Here is an 18,595-nt window from a genome sequence, read left to right as displayed (position 1 = left end):
CCTTCAGGATAACCTCCCGGCTCCATTTGGAATCTCTCAGCCATTGATACTTTGTCTCATTTCACTCTTCCCTCTTTGGATCAAGAAGGTTTTCTCAATCCCTTGATGCTGATTTCAGCTCATTCTAGGGTTTTTCTCAATCCCTTGATGCTGAGTCTCAGCTCATTCTAGGATTTCTGTCCCACGTTGCCAGGAAGTTCCACACCCTTGGGAGTCATGTCCCACGTAGACAGGGGGCAGAGTTGTGGATTTTGCTGCCATGCTGGAGACCCATTTTCGATTCCTGGAGCTGAATCCAAGACGGAGAGAGGTGAGTCACACGCAGGCTTCAGTGCAGGCAGCTTTTAAGGATGGAAGTCAGGTGACATCCAGAAGGGGTGGTTCATTAGTTCCAGAAGTCAGGTTAGGAGGGGTGACACAGCCTCTGCAGCTCCAGTTGCAGTGCCCTTCCCTGTTCCCCCACCTAACAAAAAGCTTGGTTCAAGAAGGCCGATGAAGTTCAGGGTTTCTCTCTCAAGTGAGAAGGCACATGGCAAACACGGTGTCATCTGCTAGCTTTCTGTCCTGGTTTCCTGTTTCATGAAGCTCCCTGGGAGGCGTTTTCCTTCTTCATCTCCAAAGGTTGCTGGCTCATGGACTCTGTACTTCGTGGTGCTGTAGCATTCTCTGCTTCTCTGAATCTGACACTGCCTAATCTTGATGAACCTTACTCACAATGATATTCCTAGAGCTGACTTGTCCTGGTTATTAGGTTAACTCTGTTAGGCTTTGGTGACTGTGGTAGTTTGGAGCTGTTATGTTCCCAGAAAATGTCATGCTCTTTTAATACCTCCCTGTGGGGGCAGACCTATTGTGGGTGGGAACTTCTGGTTAGGTTGTTTCAACTGAAATGTGACCCACCCAATTCACGGTGGGTTTTATCCTTCACTGGAGTCCTTTATGAGAGAGAAAAGGCAGAAACATGGAGAGAGAGAGAGTTTAGAGAGAAGCACCCTAGAGATGCTAAGAGAGGACCCACAGACATGCAGAGAGAAAGCCACTGGAATCAGAAGCTGAAAGCAACAGAATCTGGGAGCGAAGGACCAGTAGATGTTGGCCATATGACTTCCCATTTGTGCTCATTTGAATTTGTGGACCCAAGAAAAGCCATGTCTTTTAATCCTCATTCAGTATCACTGGGTGGGAGTTTTTTAAATACCCCACTGAGTGGAGAATGTGACCCACCTAACAGTGGGTGGTAACTTTTGATTAGATGATTTCCATGGAGGTGTATCACCACCCATTCAAGGTAGGGTTGCTTACTGGAGTCCTTTAAGAGGGAACCGTTTTAGAAAGATCTGCAGAGCCCACACAGCCAGAGACTTTTGGAGATGAAGAAGGAAAACGCCCCTGGTGGCGCTTCATGAAACAAGAAGCCTGAAGAGAAAGCTAGCAGATGATGCCGTGTTCACCATGTGCCTTTCCAGATGGGGAGAAATCTCGAACACCACTGGCCTTCTTGAACCAAGGTATCTTTTCCTGGATGCCTTAGATTGGACATTTCTATAACCTTGCCTTAATTGGAACATGTTCACACCTTTAGAACTGTAAACTTGCAACTTAATAAATTCTCCCTTTTAAAAAGCCATTCCATTTCTGGTATATCACATTCCAGCAGCCAGCAAACAAGAACACCATGTGACAGAGGAGCCCCAGATGCCAGCATTCGTTTCTTAGAGAAAGTATCTTCCTCTTGATGCCTGAATTTGGACATTTTTTTGAACTGTAAATTTGTAAACTAATAAATCCCCATTGAAAAAGCCAACCCATTTCTGGTATATTGCATCCTGGCAACTTTAGCAAACTGAAACTATGGCCTATCCTTGTTTCTCAGTATCTGACCCAGGGTTATATCTATCTCTGTTATTGTAGCTGATACCCGAAATGAACCTAATTTATTGTCATAGGAAGAAATGGAACAGAATTAAGGATGGAAGTCCATGGATCATCCACTTTGGTTGCCCCCTACAACTTAGTCCAGTTCTTTGTATAGGTGGGTCCTTAATAAACATTTGTATGATAGCATAAATTTAAAAAAAACACAGAGCAGTCATCATAGTATCTCCTGAGGTGGGAAAAGAAGTATTCATTCAGCTAACACTTGATATGCTTCTTTTTTAGGTTCAGCACCACACTAGATGCTGAGACTTCAAAGACGACAAAATACGGTCTTTTTCCTTAAGAAATTCACACTCTACTGGGAGCCTGTGGAAAGTCTGGGTGATTAGCTTGGACAGGATTATGGAGAACTTAATATGTTGTGGGCTTTTATCCCAGGTCCAGTTCTAAACAAATCTTGCCTCTGTTAGGAGAGTTACAAGTTCTGAGTTGGAAAACATTTTGAGAAGGGTTGGAAGACTTTCCTTTTGGGCCTTGATGCTAGCGGAAGAGGGATGATTTCTGAAGTGGAGGAGCCACAAGAAAGATTTTGCAAGTGATAGAAAACTGTTTGTGTCAAGAACAGGTCACAGAGGGATGCCCATTCTACCCTTTGCTTAAATTTTTTTCTGGGATACTGGTTTAAAAGGCAGTTTTTTTTCATATGAGGATTTACAGTTTTTATTTTTTTATCCACAGGACCTGCTGGAGAACAGGTCCTTTCATTGGCATGGCATGACTGTTAAGATGAAGAAATCTGTTGTGATATGCAACTGGAATTCTGAGTTTTGGGGGAAATGGAGGCTCAACCTTACCAGTAAGAGTGAGTTTTACTCAACATCACGTGTGATGTGGTCAACAATCTTTGATTATGAAGCAAGCTCTAAAAAATAGAGCAACCAAAATGGTCTTCCTCTAGATAAACTGTAAATTATCTTTTAGAGCATCAAGTTGGAGAAGCCGCTTTGAGGGCTAAAGTAGGTTATCCTCTCATCTAACCAAAGTGAGCAGCTATCTGGCTTCTGTGAATAATATGAACACAGAGTGGGGTGCTGGGAAATGTGGTGAATGGTCTTTTGAGGTCTGGGTTGCTGTTTGTCACTCTGTCTCTTTCCATTGCCAAGCACAAGCCATCTTCCTTCAATAAAAGTTGCTACCCAAAGGGAACACTGTCCCAGGCTGCTGACAACCTTATGCTAAGGCAGCACAGCTCAAAGCAACGATTCCCGTAAGTATTAGGCACTGCTTAGAATGATGACCTAACAAACATTTGCAATTCTGGATAAAATCTGTTTCTTTTGTTTTATTGTAGGAAGACTACGTCAAAAATATAAAATTATTAAAAAGGAAAACAAAAAAACTGTTTACGGTAAGCTTTTCTTCTTTTTTGCTTTTCTACTTGATTGATGCTTTTCCCCTACATTTTCAATTTTTCCAAATGATCATTAAGTAACAATCAGGGGCATGTTTCAGTGACATTTAAAAAATAAAATGCCATTATGCAATGTCTTATATCTTAATTTTAGAAAAACTGCAGATTTCAAGAACAGCTTCCGTCCTTCTTCATAGGAGATGTTTTTGGTCACCTCCAATTACAAGTGTGCAAGGAAATACACTTTGTGGAAGACTATCACAGCTTTAGGCAGAAGTTGAATCGCTGTGTAAAGTATGCACAGCAGACATGGTGAGTTTGATCCTAGAAACCCATCTAGGAAAAAACATGTAAGAAGTTGTCCCCACACCAAAGGGGCAGTAAAGGGTGCTGTCTAATGGTTGGCTTGTAGTCCAGACAGAGGTTCATTGCCAGGGAAATAGCATGAAATATCTGTGCAAAATTCATAAAACCACTATTTATTATCTCAAAAAGAATGACACAAAAATTGTATTGAGGAGTGCTGAAGAAACATGAAAAGACCCTCAAATAATTATTACTTTTTATCATTATCTCATTACATGATTCCTAAGTAATTCATCCTTTCAGTTAACAAATATTTGTTGAACACCAACTCTATGCCAGACACTATTCTAGGCTGTACTTTTCCTTTTCTGTCTTTTTTTTAAAGTCCCATAATGATGAGGGCCTTTAGATAGCTTTTTCCTTACTTAGTTATCTAATTTTTACAGCTGAATCCTTTTAAAGGCATAGTCTTGGGTGAAATTAAAAAAAAAGGAGGAGTATATGTCTTCTTTGAAAACTAGATTATTTGACATAACAGTATAGTCATTGTCACAGGAAGCACTGAGGAATTAATCAAGAAGATAAAAGTAACCACATTTCTACAAAATCTTTCACAGTAATAAGACACCAATGCAGAAAAAAAGAAAAAAGTCAGGTTTATGCCATGATAATTGAATTGCCTCTGTAGGGAGTGTTGAGTCTCTTCTGTGACTTTGTTTGGGCTCCACATACGCGTTCTCCAGCCTCTTGCAACTTGTACCTTGCAGATCGTACAACAGGTGGGATACCGATGATTACTACAATCCTTGGCATGCCAGATGGAAAAGAACTTTCTACCCTTCAGCGTCACCATCACTGAGACTTAAACGATTGGTAGGTGGAGGTGGATATTTAAAAAAAATTTTTAGGTTGTCTTTTTCTTGTGGTCCTTTTAAGTGCCTAATTACAGTCCATAGTGCAGGGTCGTTTCATGAGTTTGAGCTCATCAGTCAAGTAAAACATTTCAGCAACTCTACGTTCTTTCTTTCTTTGTTTAGTCGTGATTTGGCTATGTCTTTATTTGGGACTTAGGTCTTTCATAAACTCTCATATTTCATTAAAATAACAGAAATAAAAATTTTGCACCGGCACCTCTTTGTAGAACACAGGGAGAATAGTCTGGACCACGTTCTGTGGTCTGAAATAATGGAAAGACCTTATCTGCAAATGGTTTATTTTATACTTTGGTTTATTTTATTATCTTTAGATAAAAATAAGACCTATAAGGTCATATTATTAAGGCAGTGAATAGTTATATCTATTGTCTTAAAAAATAAGTTGAATAACCATATAATTTTATTCTTTCTTGAGCACTAACTGATTAGGTTATTATCACACAAGCAGGAGAGAATTTTTGCCACTTAAAGACTCTAAGAGGAGAACAATTTATTGAAGGATTTGATATTGGTGGAAATAATGAGAACTTTGGTAGTTACTACTGATTGGGGTGGAGTCATCCAAATGGACAAAAAAAGCCTTTCCCACATTAGTATTTGGAGGACAGGGGCCCTCTGCAGTCTTTTTATGGGTATTTAAAATAAGTCCTTCAGTTACCCTTTTTGGTAGAGTCGCTGGTTCCTCTGCTTAGAAGTGCTACCCATTGCATTAGCTATCCTATTAAATTTAATGTTACTCTAAATGAAATGTGTTAATGATGACAAGGCACTAAAAGAGAATCCTTACCTCATTTCAGTACAGCCGATCTGGACACCTGAAGCCCCCAAACCCACATCTGTTCTTACAGTTGATTGTTTCCTTCTCTCAAATAGCTAGACAGAACATAATGATAGTTACAATCCAAACCAAGCAATATTCTAGATGAAAAGTTTAGAAAATATAGAAACTCTGTCTAGGAACTCTGGTCTTCCTTGATTTGTTTTTGGAGAAGTTTTTTCCCCAGAAGCACCTTACACTGGGAAATGAGATGCCTTTTTTTTTAAAGGGACTTGGAGCACTGGAGGTTGAGAGCAGTGCGGCGCTTCTCGCGCGCCCCCTTATGGCCAAATACGAACACATCATCCGCTCAACCTGAAGTGCCGCCTAGCTCAGAGCTCTCACGCTCTCCCGCCTCAAATGAACTGGTGTGAACTTCCTGTTAATCTGTCTCGCTAGCTGTGGATTTAATGCCCGGCAGTAAACTAGCCACCCCTGTGAAACGGTGCAAAGTAAAGTAAGAGGATCAGTCTGAGCTTTAGAAAGCCTCTTCAGACACTACTCTAAGAAAATAGGTGCTTGTCTTGTGTTTAATCTTTTGGCTAATCATAAATCTGCATTTTTAGCGACGGAGGCTGTTATAGGATTAATATAAATTTAATGAACATCTGAGAAACTTTAAATTAGTAGTTGGGGCAGGGTTTAGCAGTGAGAATTTATAAAGCATGAAGTAGGCAACATGAAATGTGATATTTTCTTAATTACAAATGGTCACTAAATGTAGTAAACGTACAAACAGCCAACACATAGGGAAAAAAAATGACCTTTGCTGCATTTCTCCTGGTGTCCCTGCTATTGGGGTGATGTGGGAAAATTGAATAAAACATAGACCTTGCCTTCTTGGAGATTGCAAAAGATGTGTGTGTGTGTGTGTGTGTGTGTGTGTTCACATTAGGGCAGTGGTCCTGAGAGGAAGGAAAGGGACCGCAAAGTAATTCCACAAGTACTCCTATCAAGAGGAAGAGAGTAAAAGTATCATAATAAAAATACTAGCAAAACCCTGGAGATTCAGTTTGGGAAATGGTCAAGTCTGGATGGAACAGAAAAGGATTTTGGAAGGAGGGAATTCTGAGAGGTATCCTGAGTTCTCTGGGTGCTATTTCTACAGAATCTTGGCATATTTCAAAATGGGTCCAAGCCTTCTTAGAAGCTGGGGAAACAGGAAGAAATGGCTCAGCACCTGTCCAGGACCCAAGACTCTGGAATAATGCTTTGGTTGGTGTGATGCTATAGTCTAAATAGGATTTTGCGGGGTTGCTTAAAAAAAAAAACACCTGAATTTGTAATGTTTCTATAGTTAAATGCCGTCTGAGTTCTAAACAGTTGATTTATATCTAGAATTTTGGCATATAGCTCATTTGTTTAATGTGTGCAGTTACTTGGTATTTGAATTTATGCCAATAATTAAGTGCTGATGTGCTTTTCTGAAAAAAAACTGTTTTTTGAAGAACTTGAAAACAATAAAAATGCAAAAAGATGATACAGATTTATATAGTTTAGAGTACCCAATAATTATTTATTTTTTATCTTTATAGGTTGAAGATAAAAAAAAGATGACTAGAGCTCTTTATAAATTGTTACCTGTATATGGTATTTTTAAATGTCTCTTTCTGGGTAGATGTTTTACTTCTGCTGATAACTTTTTAAGGGACACTCAGAGTTGTTAAAAAACGGTTATTGTGCTAGAGATGCAAGAATATTTTGGTTTGTGATGGTAACTTTTCTCATATCATATTTTGCCTCATTTTACTAACTAACATTTGACTCTGAGTGAATTATTTGATTCTATGTTGAACTAGGTGGACTTTTTCACTTATCAAAGTACTGCATTTCTCCTTTAAAGATTTACAATGACTTTCCTTGAAATCTTAAGGAGCATTGGAATTGGGGAAATATTGCAATTCTAATGAAGGAGTTTTGATGTGTTATGTTACCAAATCTGATTATCCTGGAGTATAAACTGTTTTAGATGTGAGTTATTTTTGGTGTTTTTTTTTTTTTTTTTATTGCCGGAGAGAAACCTTAAAGACTAACTCTAGTACTACTAGGAATTAGGGGATGGCATATTGTCAATGGGAGATCATCAATACCTTTTCCCACTTTGCAGTTCACTTACATGGACTATGTGATTACGGCTGAAATTAATGGTACAACCCTATTGATATTCGAATCATCAACTGACCATTGAACATTTTAAGCTTCAGCTTTCTTAGTTCAAACTTCAGATGTAAAAATAAAATGATGATAATGGGCGGGCAACTGTGACTCAATGGCGGAATTCTCACCTGCCATGCTGGGGACCCGGGTTCAATTCCCAGAGCCTGACCATGACAAAAAAAAAAAAAAAGATGATGGCAAGTAATAGTCCTGTTTTCCCTCCTATTTGTTCTTTTCCAGGTAACACTGTGTCACTTATTACTATCTGATAAAGCTGTGGGGTACTAGTTAGGGAAGACTCAAAAGAGGTTTATGGAAGAAGGTGATGCTAGAACTTAATTTCCAGGGAAATGTGGGGGAAGTATGACAGGGGGAGAAGCTTGAATAAAGGCTTTGAACCAGCATATCATATTCAGGAAACTGTATGTATTTGTGTCTGGATGTATTTTATCCAGGAGGCGTTCATAGAGGTTAGGTAAAGGAAGGTATTGTAGGACTTGTTAAAGAGGCTGGAATTTATTCTGAAGAAAATGAAAGCCTTTGAAAGGCATGACATGATTAAACAGTCTGTGCTTGAGAGGGCCTCGTTGGTTGCTACATTGGTGGTGGTGGTGGTGGGGGGGGTGACTCCAGGGGGTAAGGCTCGAGACAGAGGAAACGGTGAGAAAAGCATTGCAATAATGTGCCTGAATTAAAGTGGTAGCCCCTTCACTGTCATGGGGAAGGGCAGGAAAAGCGTGAGGAAGAGTGTAGAGTCTGGGGCCACTCTAAGATTTCTACCTGGGGGATTGGCTGGGTGATGGTGTCATTTACTGAAAGAACAGAATAGAAAGTTTGGAGGAGCGTTAGTAGGTTGCTTCAGACCCACTAAAAGTTAGAGTTGTCCCAAGCATACGTGTAATCACGAAATAGTACATGGGTTCTCTCTTTCTCCCCCCGTCTTGTGTGTTTAATATTTATTGATGCATTTATATATTTACTAACACATGTATTAAGACACTAAAATGAACTGTGCATATTTAAAACATACAATAAGATAAAGTGTCAGTGCCCAGGGCTACTATAATAAAGTACCACGAACAGTGTGGTAGTTATCGCCATAGTTTTGAAGGTCGGAAGTCTGAAATCAAGGCGGTGGCAGGGCCGTGCAGCCGTGAAGTCTGTCGGGCTCTGGAGGTGGTTTACCAACAGCCCATGGCATTCTTTGGCTTGTGGCGTAACGCAATCTCTGCCACCATCACGTGGCCGTCTTTTCTCTCTGCCTAAACTCAGATCTTCTTTCCTTGTAAGGACACCGCTAATATAGGGTTAAGGATCACCTTAACCTGGTTTGGCCTCATCTTAACTAATAACCCCTTCAAGGATCCCATTTCCAAACAGTGTGGAGGTTAGGACTTGAACATATCTTTTCCGGGGACACAATTCAACCCATAACAGATAGTTTTGACATATGTATACACTTGTGAAACCACCATCACAATGAAGATGATGAACATATCCATCACCCTCTAAAGTTTCCCTGTGATTCTTTCTTTTTTCCTTAAATGTTCGAAGCCACGTGAGCCTGGAGTTTTCTTCGTGGAAATATTTTTACTACACATTCTATTTAAAAACAGCTCTAAGGCTATTCCTTCTTGGGTAAGCTTCAGTAGTTTAAATCTTTCAATGACTTTGTACATTTCAACACGTTTTTCAAATTTATAACCACAAAATTCCTCATAATGTTCCCTTAATAGTCATTTAATATCTGTATAATGCAGGATGGTGTCACTTCTTTCGTTCCTGATATTGATAATTTTTGTCTTCCCTCTTTCTGATTTGTCTGGCTCATCTGATATGTCTGGTTCAATATTATTGATCTTTTCAAAGAGCCAGCTTTTAGTTTTGTTTATTTTTTCTGTTGGTTTTCTGTTTTTGATTCACTGATTTCTATTCTGATCTTTATTATCTCCTTTCTTATATTGAGAGGATAACTTGGCTGTTGCCTAGTTGGATTCATAAAATAATTTGCCTAAATGCTATGATTAAAGTTGAAACTGAAAAAATTTCCCGTTAGTTTTCAAGATTTCATCATTTGATTAATGTTTTGAGAATCTGAACAGTAGTTGGTAACTAGAGAGATACATTTCTTCATATTGATTGTGTATATGTAATTTAAACATTTGATAAGTCTTGGGAGATAGAATATTTGGGTTTTCATTTCTTGTACTGGGGCTGCCAAATCATTTGTACCATCCATTGCAACTAACTTATCAACTTGTAAGACAAAGTCAATTATTCAGCTTTCTAATTTCATATGCATATATATGCTGCAATTGGTTTGAACTTGTAAAACAAGAATTAGAAGATGAGACCAACACTGCCTTATTCTTTGGTTAAATGCAAAGTACAAAAGTGTATGTTTAAGAATTCTGAATGTACATTAGACTTCCAGTTTAGAAGCCCGGCAGTAGAGATAGACCCAAATTCAAATCCCAGCTCTGTTATTTGCTCTGGCCTTGCATACGTTTCCTTATCTATTAAAGGCTAACTGCAACAAATGTAATAACCTCAGCCTATGAATTTGGAAATAACAAAGTGAAGTAATATGTAGGTGTCTAGCAGGGTGCCCAGCATGTAGTAGTTCTGCAAAACTGTGCCTTTCCTCACAGATTTACATACGCAGAACACTATTTTTCTTTCAATTACATTTTCTCAACACTTTCCAAAGCAGTGGTTCTCTTAAGCAATCAAATAACTTTTTAGTGCCAATGTTAATGTTAACACATGTAATGTGTATAATTTACAGTACAACTCTAAAGAAACAAGATCATTTATGAGTAATTGGTTTTAATCTTGGTAAATATATTTTCCAATTAGGTTATGCAAGCTCTTTGCTGACAGATTCATTCCTTGGTTAATGACGTACAACTCTACTGTCAAAATTATGGGGCATGGCTCTGTTGCTAAATTAGGAATTGTCTTCATGTGCTAAATAACATGGATTCATAAATGACAGTGTTCGAGTTTGAAAGCTGCCAGGATGTGATATACCAGAAACGGGATGGTTTTTAAAAAGGTGAATTTATTAAGTTGCAAGTTTACTGTTCCAAAGCTGTGAAAATGTTCCAATTAAAGCAAGTCTATAAAAATGTCCAGATTAAGGCACTAACAAGAGGTTACCTTCACTTAAGAAAGGCCGATGAAGTTCAGGGTTTCTCTTTCAACTGGAAAGGCATGTGGTGAGAGGTTGGCTAGCTTTCTTTCCAGGCTTCCTGTTTCATGAAGCTCCCCTGGGGATCTCTTCTTTCTTCAGTTCCAAAGGTCTCTAGCTGTGTGGGCTTTTGTGGTTCTCGTGGCTCTCTAGGGGCTCTTTCCAAAATCTTTTAAAGGATTCCAGTGAACTAATCAAGACCCACCTGGAATGGGTGGAGTCACATCTCCATTTAATCAAAGGTTAATACCCACAATTGGGCGTGTCACATCTCTGTGGAGATAATTTAATCATGTTTCCAACCTATAGTGCTGTATAAGGATTAAATGGAGCAGCTGCTTCCACAAGATGGATCAGGATTAAAACATGGCTTTTCTAGGGCACATAATCTTTTCAAACCAGCACAGACAGTTACACGGAAAATTCTTAAAATTCTGCAATCAACTCATCCTACTTTAGTATCTGTTTAAGGTATTTACTGACTCTTTCTAGTTATATTTTTCTATAGCTGGAAAACTGGGAAATGTTCTGTGAGGGTTCAATATTATTTTAGGTAAGTGAGATTACATATGCTCATCTGTATCAGATGATTTGGGAGTCACAGGGAGTATAGAAAGAGGATATTTTGTAAATTTTTCTGATATATATTTAAACTGATGCTGAATACTTGTCATTTTTTGTTAACATTAATGTTTGATTATGAATTCAGTTCTGCAAAAAGACACTTGGCTGATAGGTTAGTCACTCTTTCCTCCTTTCGTGAAAACTTGGTTGCAAATATAGTCATGCTTTCCTCCAATAATGCTAATTTTGATTTGTTCTTTCTACGTTTCCTATAAACCTTTCGAGTATCGGTGGTTTTATGTTGGTGTCCTTGTGCCTGTCCTTTTGCCAAAATGACATTTAATTTGTGTTTCTATTTCCAAAGTAGGCTGCACCAATGGATCTTTAACTGCTGCTTTAAATGAGCCCCAAATCACATCTGTAAGACTGTGCATGAAACATTGGGCAAAAGTCAGTGAATAAGATTTGTTCAAAACTTATCTGCTGTCATATAATAAAATTAAATCAATTTGGTCTTTAATCTAATCCTTTATGTATTATTTGTGTTTTGGGGGAAATAGTAAGTTTTAGGAAACCAATGCCACGGCCAGAGTAGGAACTATATTAGCAACCTAGGTAAGCTAAAAAAAGGAATAAAAATATGATTGAAACTGGTGCGAAGGGCGGGCGACGGTGGCTCAGTGGCAGAGTTCTTGCCTGCCATTCCGTGGACCTGGTTTGCTTTCCGGTGCTTGCCCATGTAAGAAAAAAAAAAGAAATTGGTGTGAAATTATATGCTTAGATGAACAAGATGTAGAAGCTCTTATGTATGGTTTTACATTCTCCCAATGGCTGTGTGAATAACATTCTGTTTATTATATAACATGATCCTTTTTTGTAGAAAGGATTGGAGATCAGGCAGTTAAGTTCTTAGTGCGACTAGTATAGCTGCCCACACTATCCAAACACAGCTGACCCAGGTGTCTTGTTTCCTCAGAATGATTGGTGGAGACTGATTTTCCATTTTTACTTTAGTTGCCCTTCACAGTACAAATTTGTATGTTTTAAAAACACATGTGGGCATTGGGGATACAAACTAAGGTTGGTACTGATTATTTGTTGATCCTATCCAGTTGCTTTTACCAAAGGCATAATGCTCACTAGTGCCTATGATCTGCCTCAGACTATTATTAAACCAATAGGTTTCTGCAGACTCTGAAGCAATAAATGCATGCTTGCATTTCATTCATTGGCTCATTCGCTCAATAAAACATTTATGGTGCATAAAATTCTGGATGCTGAAGATTGACAAATAATGTCTCTGTCATCATAGAACCTATTGAAAATGCTTTTAGCCAACTTCAGCTAGTTTCAGATTGTGTGGTGCTATGAAAGGAACAGACTCCAGTGTGTGTGGCAGCAGGGGCTGGGGTTAGTCTGGGGATTTTAGCTGAGACCCGAAGGGTGGTAAAAGTCATTTCTGATCTCTCCGTGCTTGCTTCCTCTGCCTGTGTGTCCATTTTCATGTTCTTCCCACTCGATCTTACTCATCTTTTAAGATGAAGTGCCCTTGTTTTTTTCACTGGAAGCTTTCTAGGATTCCTGAGTCTGGTTGCTCCTCCTTTATGTCCCAGAGCAGTTGTTTTCTTTTTTATCACAGTATTTATCACTTAGTATTGAAATTCTGCATTGCTGCTTTCAGGAGCCATCACTTATGCTCCGAGATGATTTCATCATGTAAGGTAATTTTGTGTATTAAATAAATCAGTGCCTTGTAGAAAGAGACATTATTGCATGCCTAGCATATAGTGCACAGTAAATATGTGTTGATTTAATGCTGGATGATTAGGCTATTGAATGTATATTTCTGATTAAATGCTTATTTCACACTTTGCTTTGAGCTGGTCTTTAGTTATTCTCTCCTTAATACTTTGCCCTGCCAGATCCTATTTGCTTTAGTTGAGTTTGTCAAAGTGGTCATCCATTCTTACAGTAAAATTGCTGACCCCTGTCATGGCCAGGTTCATGTGTCTACTTGGCCAGGTGGTGGTGCACGTTTGTCTGGTTGGGCAAGTGCTGGCCTTTCTCTTACTATGAGGACATTTTATAGAATTAAATCATGATCATGTTGGCTGCATCCACAGCTGATTGCATTTGTAATCAGCCAAAGGAAGTGTCTTCTGCATTGAGTGATGTTTAATCTGATCACTTGAAGCCTTTTAAGAGGGATTCAGAAGAGACAAACTCTTCCTTTCTATTTCAGCCAGTGGGACTCTCCTTTGGAGTTCATCTAGACCCTTCATTGGAGTCATAAGCTTCACAGCCCAACCTACGGATTTTGGACCCTATGTTCCTCAAAAGTTATGTGAGACAATTTTATAAATTTCATATCTACAGATATATTCTGCTGATTCTGTTTCTCTAGAGATCCCTAGCTAATACACCCCTTTTGTCATGCAATTCCATTTCAACGACTGCAACTATGCACTGTAATTAAAGGAAAAATAAATCTGTCTTTTATAAATTCCTCCTTCCTGGCAAGACAAGTTGAATTATGGCAGTAAACTCTGGCTATCTTCCTGGGTCTTGGTAGAAGCCTGTGGACACATTTATCATTGTGAGGAAGATGAACACCCTATGGGCCAGCTCTTCTTGGGGATCATTTATAGGGAATGGAACTCAAGGCACCAGAAAGCATTCAATAATCTTGAGTGTAGCTCTAGTGGCAACACTGTCACTGTCAGGTTTTCTTTTGTCCAGGCCCCATGCTTCTCCTTTTCAACTCTCTTTGCTCTTTCTACGGTGGCACATGCCTTTGACATGAGCGGTCAGAAGCCTTTCTTGTACCCCTCACCCTACTGTGGGATGCATTGCCAATGAAAGTTCTTTGGCCAGAGGACAGAGTTGACAGATATGCCTTAATGTTACTTAACTTTTATACTGTCCAGAATTCGAGTGGCTTCTTTAATCTCCTACCTCAGCATTAAATTTTTAAATTCTAGCACATGCACATTTGATATTGTGCCATGTGACTTTTTTTCCCGTGTTTTATCATTACGGTTGATCCTTACATCCGAGAACCTTCTATCACATCCTTAAAATTCGTCAGATATTGGCTCACTTTGTGAACACCCTTTTTCCAAGCAAGATTTGGACCAATTACTCTGAGACCAGATAATTCCAGACTGGAAGGATTTAGATAGCATCTAATCCAAATCACCATTTATAAAATAATGGACAAACTCCTATGGTCCTTACTACCAGCTTATTTCTTGGTTGCAACCAGACTGGTTATTTCTAGAATTCCCTTTTGCAGTTCTAGACTGAAAGAAACAAAGTAAACAAAATCCACATCCACAAGGGATCTCTTTTCTTTTCTTTATTATCACATGGTCCATCTTTAGGTTGAACTCTGCTTTTCTCTCTCATTCTGACATTCTGCCACTCAGCTGTTTTTCAACATCCCTCCCCCAGCCCCATGTAAGACAGAGCAGACACTTGAGTTAACCTCTCTTTATAATTAGATTTTAAAGGTTTTCAACAAAACATTGACTTAGTTGACTTAATTCCGGTATAATGTAGTGGTATAAATACAGACTTTGGAGCCAGAATGTTCCCATCACAGCCCTTTCATTTACTAACTGTGTGAATATGGACAGAATATTCATCTCTATGCCTCAATTTCCTTCTCTGTAAAATGGGGGATAATTATAGAACTACTTCATAGGGTTGTTGTGAGGACTAAATTAGTCAATGTAATTGAAGCCTTTAGATTAGTGCCTGGCACATAATACTAACAAAATCAATGTTGAGTATCATTATTTTTACTTAACAATCTCCTCAATATGTCTGTATTAACTCGAAGGGGAAGTAAAATAACAGAGAGAACTTCTGGAGCTGCTGAATTTTTAGCATCTTATCATGATCTTGTATTTTGTTGATTTTCTTATTTACAGCTATTTTATTTGCTAACTCTATTTCACTCATCATTCCATCCCAGAGCCTGGCAGAGGTCCTGGCACATAGTAGCATGCTGTGAAAGGTTGTTTTATGAGTGAAGGAATTCCTTCTGACTTCATTCTCTGGCACTGGCTGTCTCTGTCTTCAGTGGTTGATGTCTCTCCTTCTTTTTCTATTGGCACAGGCACTGGATTATGAAGACCAACATCTGGAATATTTGTCTTTGAATTTGTGTATGCTCGATATTTCATAGAAGTAGAATCATACAATATTTGTCCTTTTGCATTTAGCTTATTTCACTTAGCATAATGCTTTCAAGTTTCATCCATGTCATAGTTTGTAAGAGAATTTCATTCCTCGTTATGGCTGAATGCTATTTCTTTGCAAAGATATACTATATTTTGTTTATCCGTTCATCTATCATTGAACGATTGGATTTTTCTATCTTTTGGCTATTGTGAATAATGCTGCTATGAATACTGTTTTATTCATTTTAATCGATGTTAAACGAATAACATCATTTAGTTCTGTTTCATGAGTATTAACTGAGCATCATTTTTATGGATGTGCTCTGACACTATTTTATCACTAGGACTGGACCTCTTGAAAACCTTGGGAGAGTGAAACCTGGACCTGTGTTTCTCTATCTCTAAACCGAAAAGAATTGGCCTATTTAATCTCCTTGTTCTATTCCAGTGCTAAAATTTTATGAGCAAAAATTGAGAAGATATATTGAACATTCTTACCTTTTTCTTCCCCTTTTTTTCTTTAATTAATCTGACTAGAAATTTGTGGGAAAACAGAGGGGCATGTCAATTTCCCCACGCTTGACCCCTGAGCTATGCAGTGTTCAGACAGGGTTTGAAAACTCGGCAGAGGAGACCAGCAGTTTCTACTAGCCAGAAAAACTGCAAACCAGTTTCTTCAGACATCAATATTTTCTTCTAATTTTAAAACTGATATTAATTTCCTGGGTGCTTTCTCCTGGTAATCTACATCTGAACATTTGTGCTGTGCATTATGCGTGGTAGCCAGAGTGATTTTTCAAAAGACAAATTTAGCTTTGCCATTCCTGTGTTTCAATGCCTTTGCTCATCATTGATGATAAAATCCCAACTCCTAACCTAGTCCCACAATTCTCTTACCTCTCTCTCTTGCTCATTTGCTCCAGCCAGGATTTCCTCTTTTAAGTTTCTGGAAAGCACTAAATTCTTTCCAGCCTCAGGGCTTTTGAAAACCTTTCATGAATTGTTCTCCCCTCTGCATCCTGCCCCCTCCCCACCATTGCCTCTCCCTTCTATTCATTTCCTGGCCCCTTCTCATTTTTCAGGTCTCGATTTAAATGTCATGCTTCAAAGGATTCTTCCCTGACAACTCCATAGAAAGTACGTTGCCCTTGTAAATCTTTGTCATAGAGCCATGAATATTACAAACACAGCTTTATCATAAATCATAAAATTATATTTTTTGTTTGTTTCCTTATTTATCACCACCCTCCACCAGAAGGCTATAAGCTCTGAGAAGACAGAGAGCTCTGCAAAGACATAGATGATACCGTATTTACTTGCCAGTGCATGTGCAGTACCCAGCATGTAGTACATGCTCAATAAATATTTATCATAAGGATGGAAGGGTATAACTAGTGGATCTTCAATAATATTATCTGTTGTTTTTTTTATTAATAAAAAAATTAACTAACACAACATTTAGAAATCATTCCATTCTACATATACAATCGGTAATTCTTAATATCACCACATAGATGCATATTCATTGTTTCTTAGTACATTTGCATCGATTTAGAAAAAGAAATAGAAAGACAACAAAAAAAGAAATAAAACGATAATAGAGAGAAAAAAATAAAAAAAAATAAAAAAGAAAAAAGAAAAAAAAAACTATACCTCAGATGCAGCTTCATTCAGTGTTTTAACCTAATTACATTACAATTAGGTAGTATTGTGCTGTCCATTTCTGAGTTTTTGTATCCAGTCTTGTTGCACAGTCTGTGTCCTTTCAGCTCCAATTACCCATTATCTTACCCTATTTCTATCTCCTGATGGTCTCTGTTACCAATGACATATAATATTATCTGTTTTTATTTTTGATTTCTTGTAATTTATCAGCTAGAAAGATGAAATCCATTACCAGGATGAAAAGAATATTTTATGGGGTATATATTCCAAATTCTTATGCTTTCAAACACTTTTTTTTATGCTGTATGGTGAAGATCACATTTTCATTCTTTTTCCATGCGAATATCCCCTTATTGCAGCACCATTTGTTGAATTTTTTACTTGTTTGGTTTTCATTTGTTTGTTTGCTTGTTTGTTTGGGAGTTGCATGGACCGGGAATCGAACCTGTGTCTTCCGTATGGCGGGCAAGAACTCTACCACTGAACTACCTTTGCACTCCTCAAACACTTTGTTTTCTAAAGTATGAAAATGTTCTACATTTATATTGGTACTTTATCTGCAAATTGGAAACAAAGGAATCTACATAGCCATTAATGAATTGGATGTTCTTCTTTCCTGGATTAAAAAAATTCCCGGAAAGCATTAAGTAAATCAAGACGCCAAGAGCATTAATTTCATAGTTGTTTTGAAATACTATGAGAACCATGAGAAACAAATTTGTAATGGTATTTATTTAAAAAATTTTGTACATAGTATCGATAGCAAGTTCAGAATAGGCTAGAGAAATTGAATGCAGCAAAGTTTTAGAGATAAGTAGATTATCACTAACATATATATTTTCTGTATTTTTTAAAGAATGTTTTCATCCTGAACATGTTATGTTATTCACAAGTAGATGGTATGAATTTGATTTAAAGATATATAACTTGAATTAACATATGCAATATTTATAAAGGGAAAATGACAGATTTTTTTTTAATTAATTTTTAAATTTTAAAAAAATATATAACAACAAACACTCAACTTTTGATCATTCTGTTCTACATATATAATCAGTAATTCACAATATCATCACATAGCTGCATATTCATCATCATGATCATTTCTTAGAGCATTTGCATCAATTCAGAAAAAAGAAATAAAAAGACAACAGAAAAAAATTCATATATACCATACCCCTTACCCCTCCCTTTTATTGATCACTAGCATTTCAATCTAAATTTATTTTAACATTTGTTCCCCCTATTATTTATTTTTATTCCATATGTTTTACTCATCTCTTGATGAGGTAGATAAAAGGAGCATCAGACACAAGGTTTTCACAATCACACAGTCACACTGTGAAAGCTGTATCATTACACAATCATCTTCAAGAAACATGGCTACTAGAACACTGCTCTACATTTTCAGGCAGTTCCCTCCAGCCTCTCCATTACATCTTGACTAACAAGGTGATATCTATTTAATGTGTAAGAATAACC

The 18,595-nt window shown here is 37.8% G+C and overlaps 1 protein-coding gene across 1 annotated transcript; it reads left to right on the top strand.

Moving 5' to 3' along the window:
• The first annotated feature begins 259 nt into the window (after positions 1-259).
• Positions 260-17,764, top strand: IL26 (interleukin 26). Its single transcript, XM_077168280.1, is given in 8 exon segments — positions 260-310; positions 2,961-3,105; positions 3,108-3,145; positions 3,230-3,286; positions 3,444-3,578; positions 17,305-17,369; positions 17,676-17,736; positions 17,738-17,764. Coding segments are annotated over 8 exon segments (579 nt in total).
• Positions 17,765-18,595: the final 831 nt, after the last annotated feature.

This window comes from Tamandua tetradactyla, chromosome 7 (assembly GCF_023851605.1).
Source record: "Tamandua tetradactyla isolate mTamTet1 chromosome 7, mTamTet1.pri, whole genome shotgun sequence".
Classification (NCBI taxonomy): Eukaryota; Metazoa; Chordata; class Mammalia; order Pilosa; family Myrmecophagidae; genus Tamandua; species Tamandua tetradactyla.
Note: the sequence above shows the minus strand (reverse complement) of the source record. Positions and strands in the feature narration are given on the sequence as shown.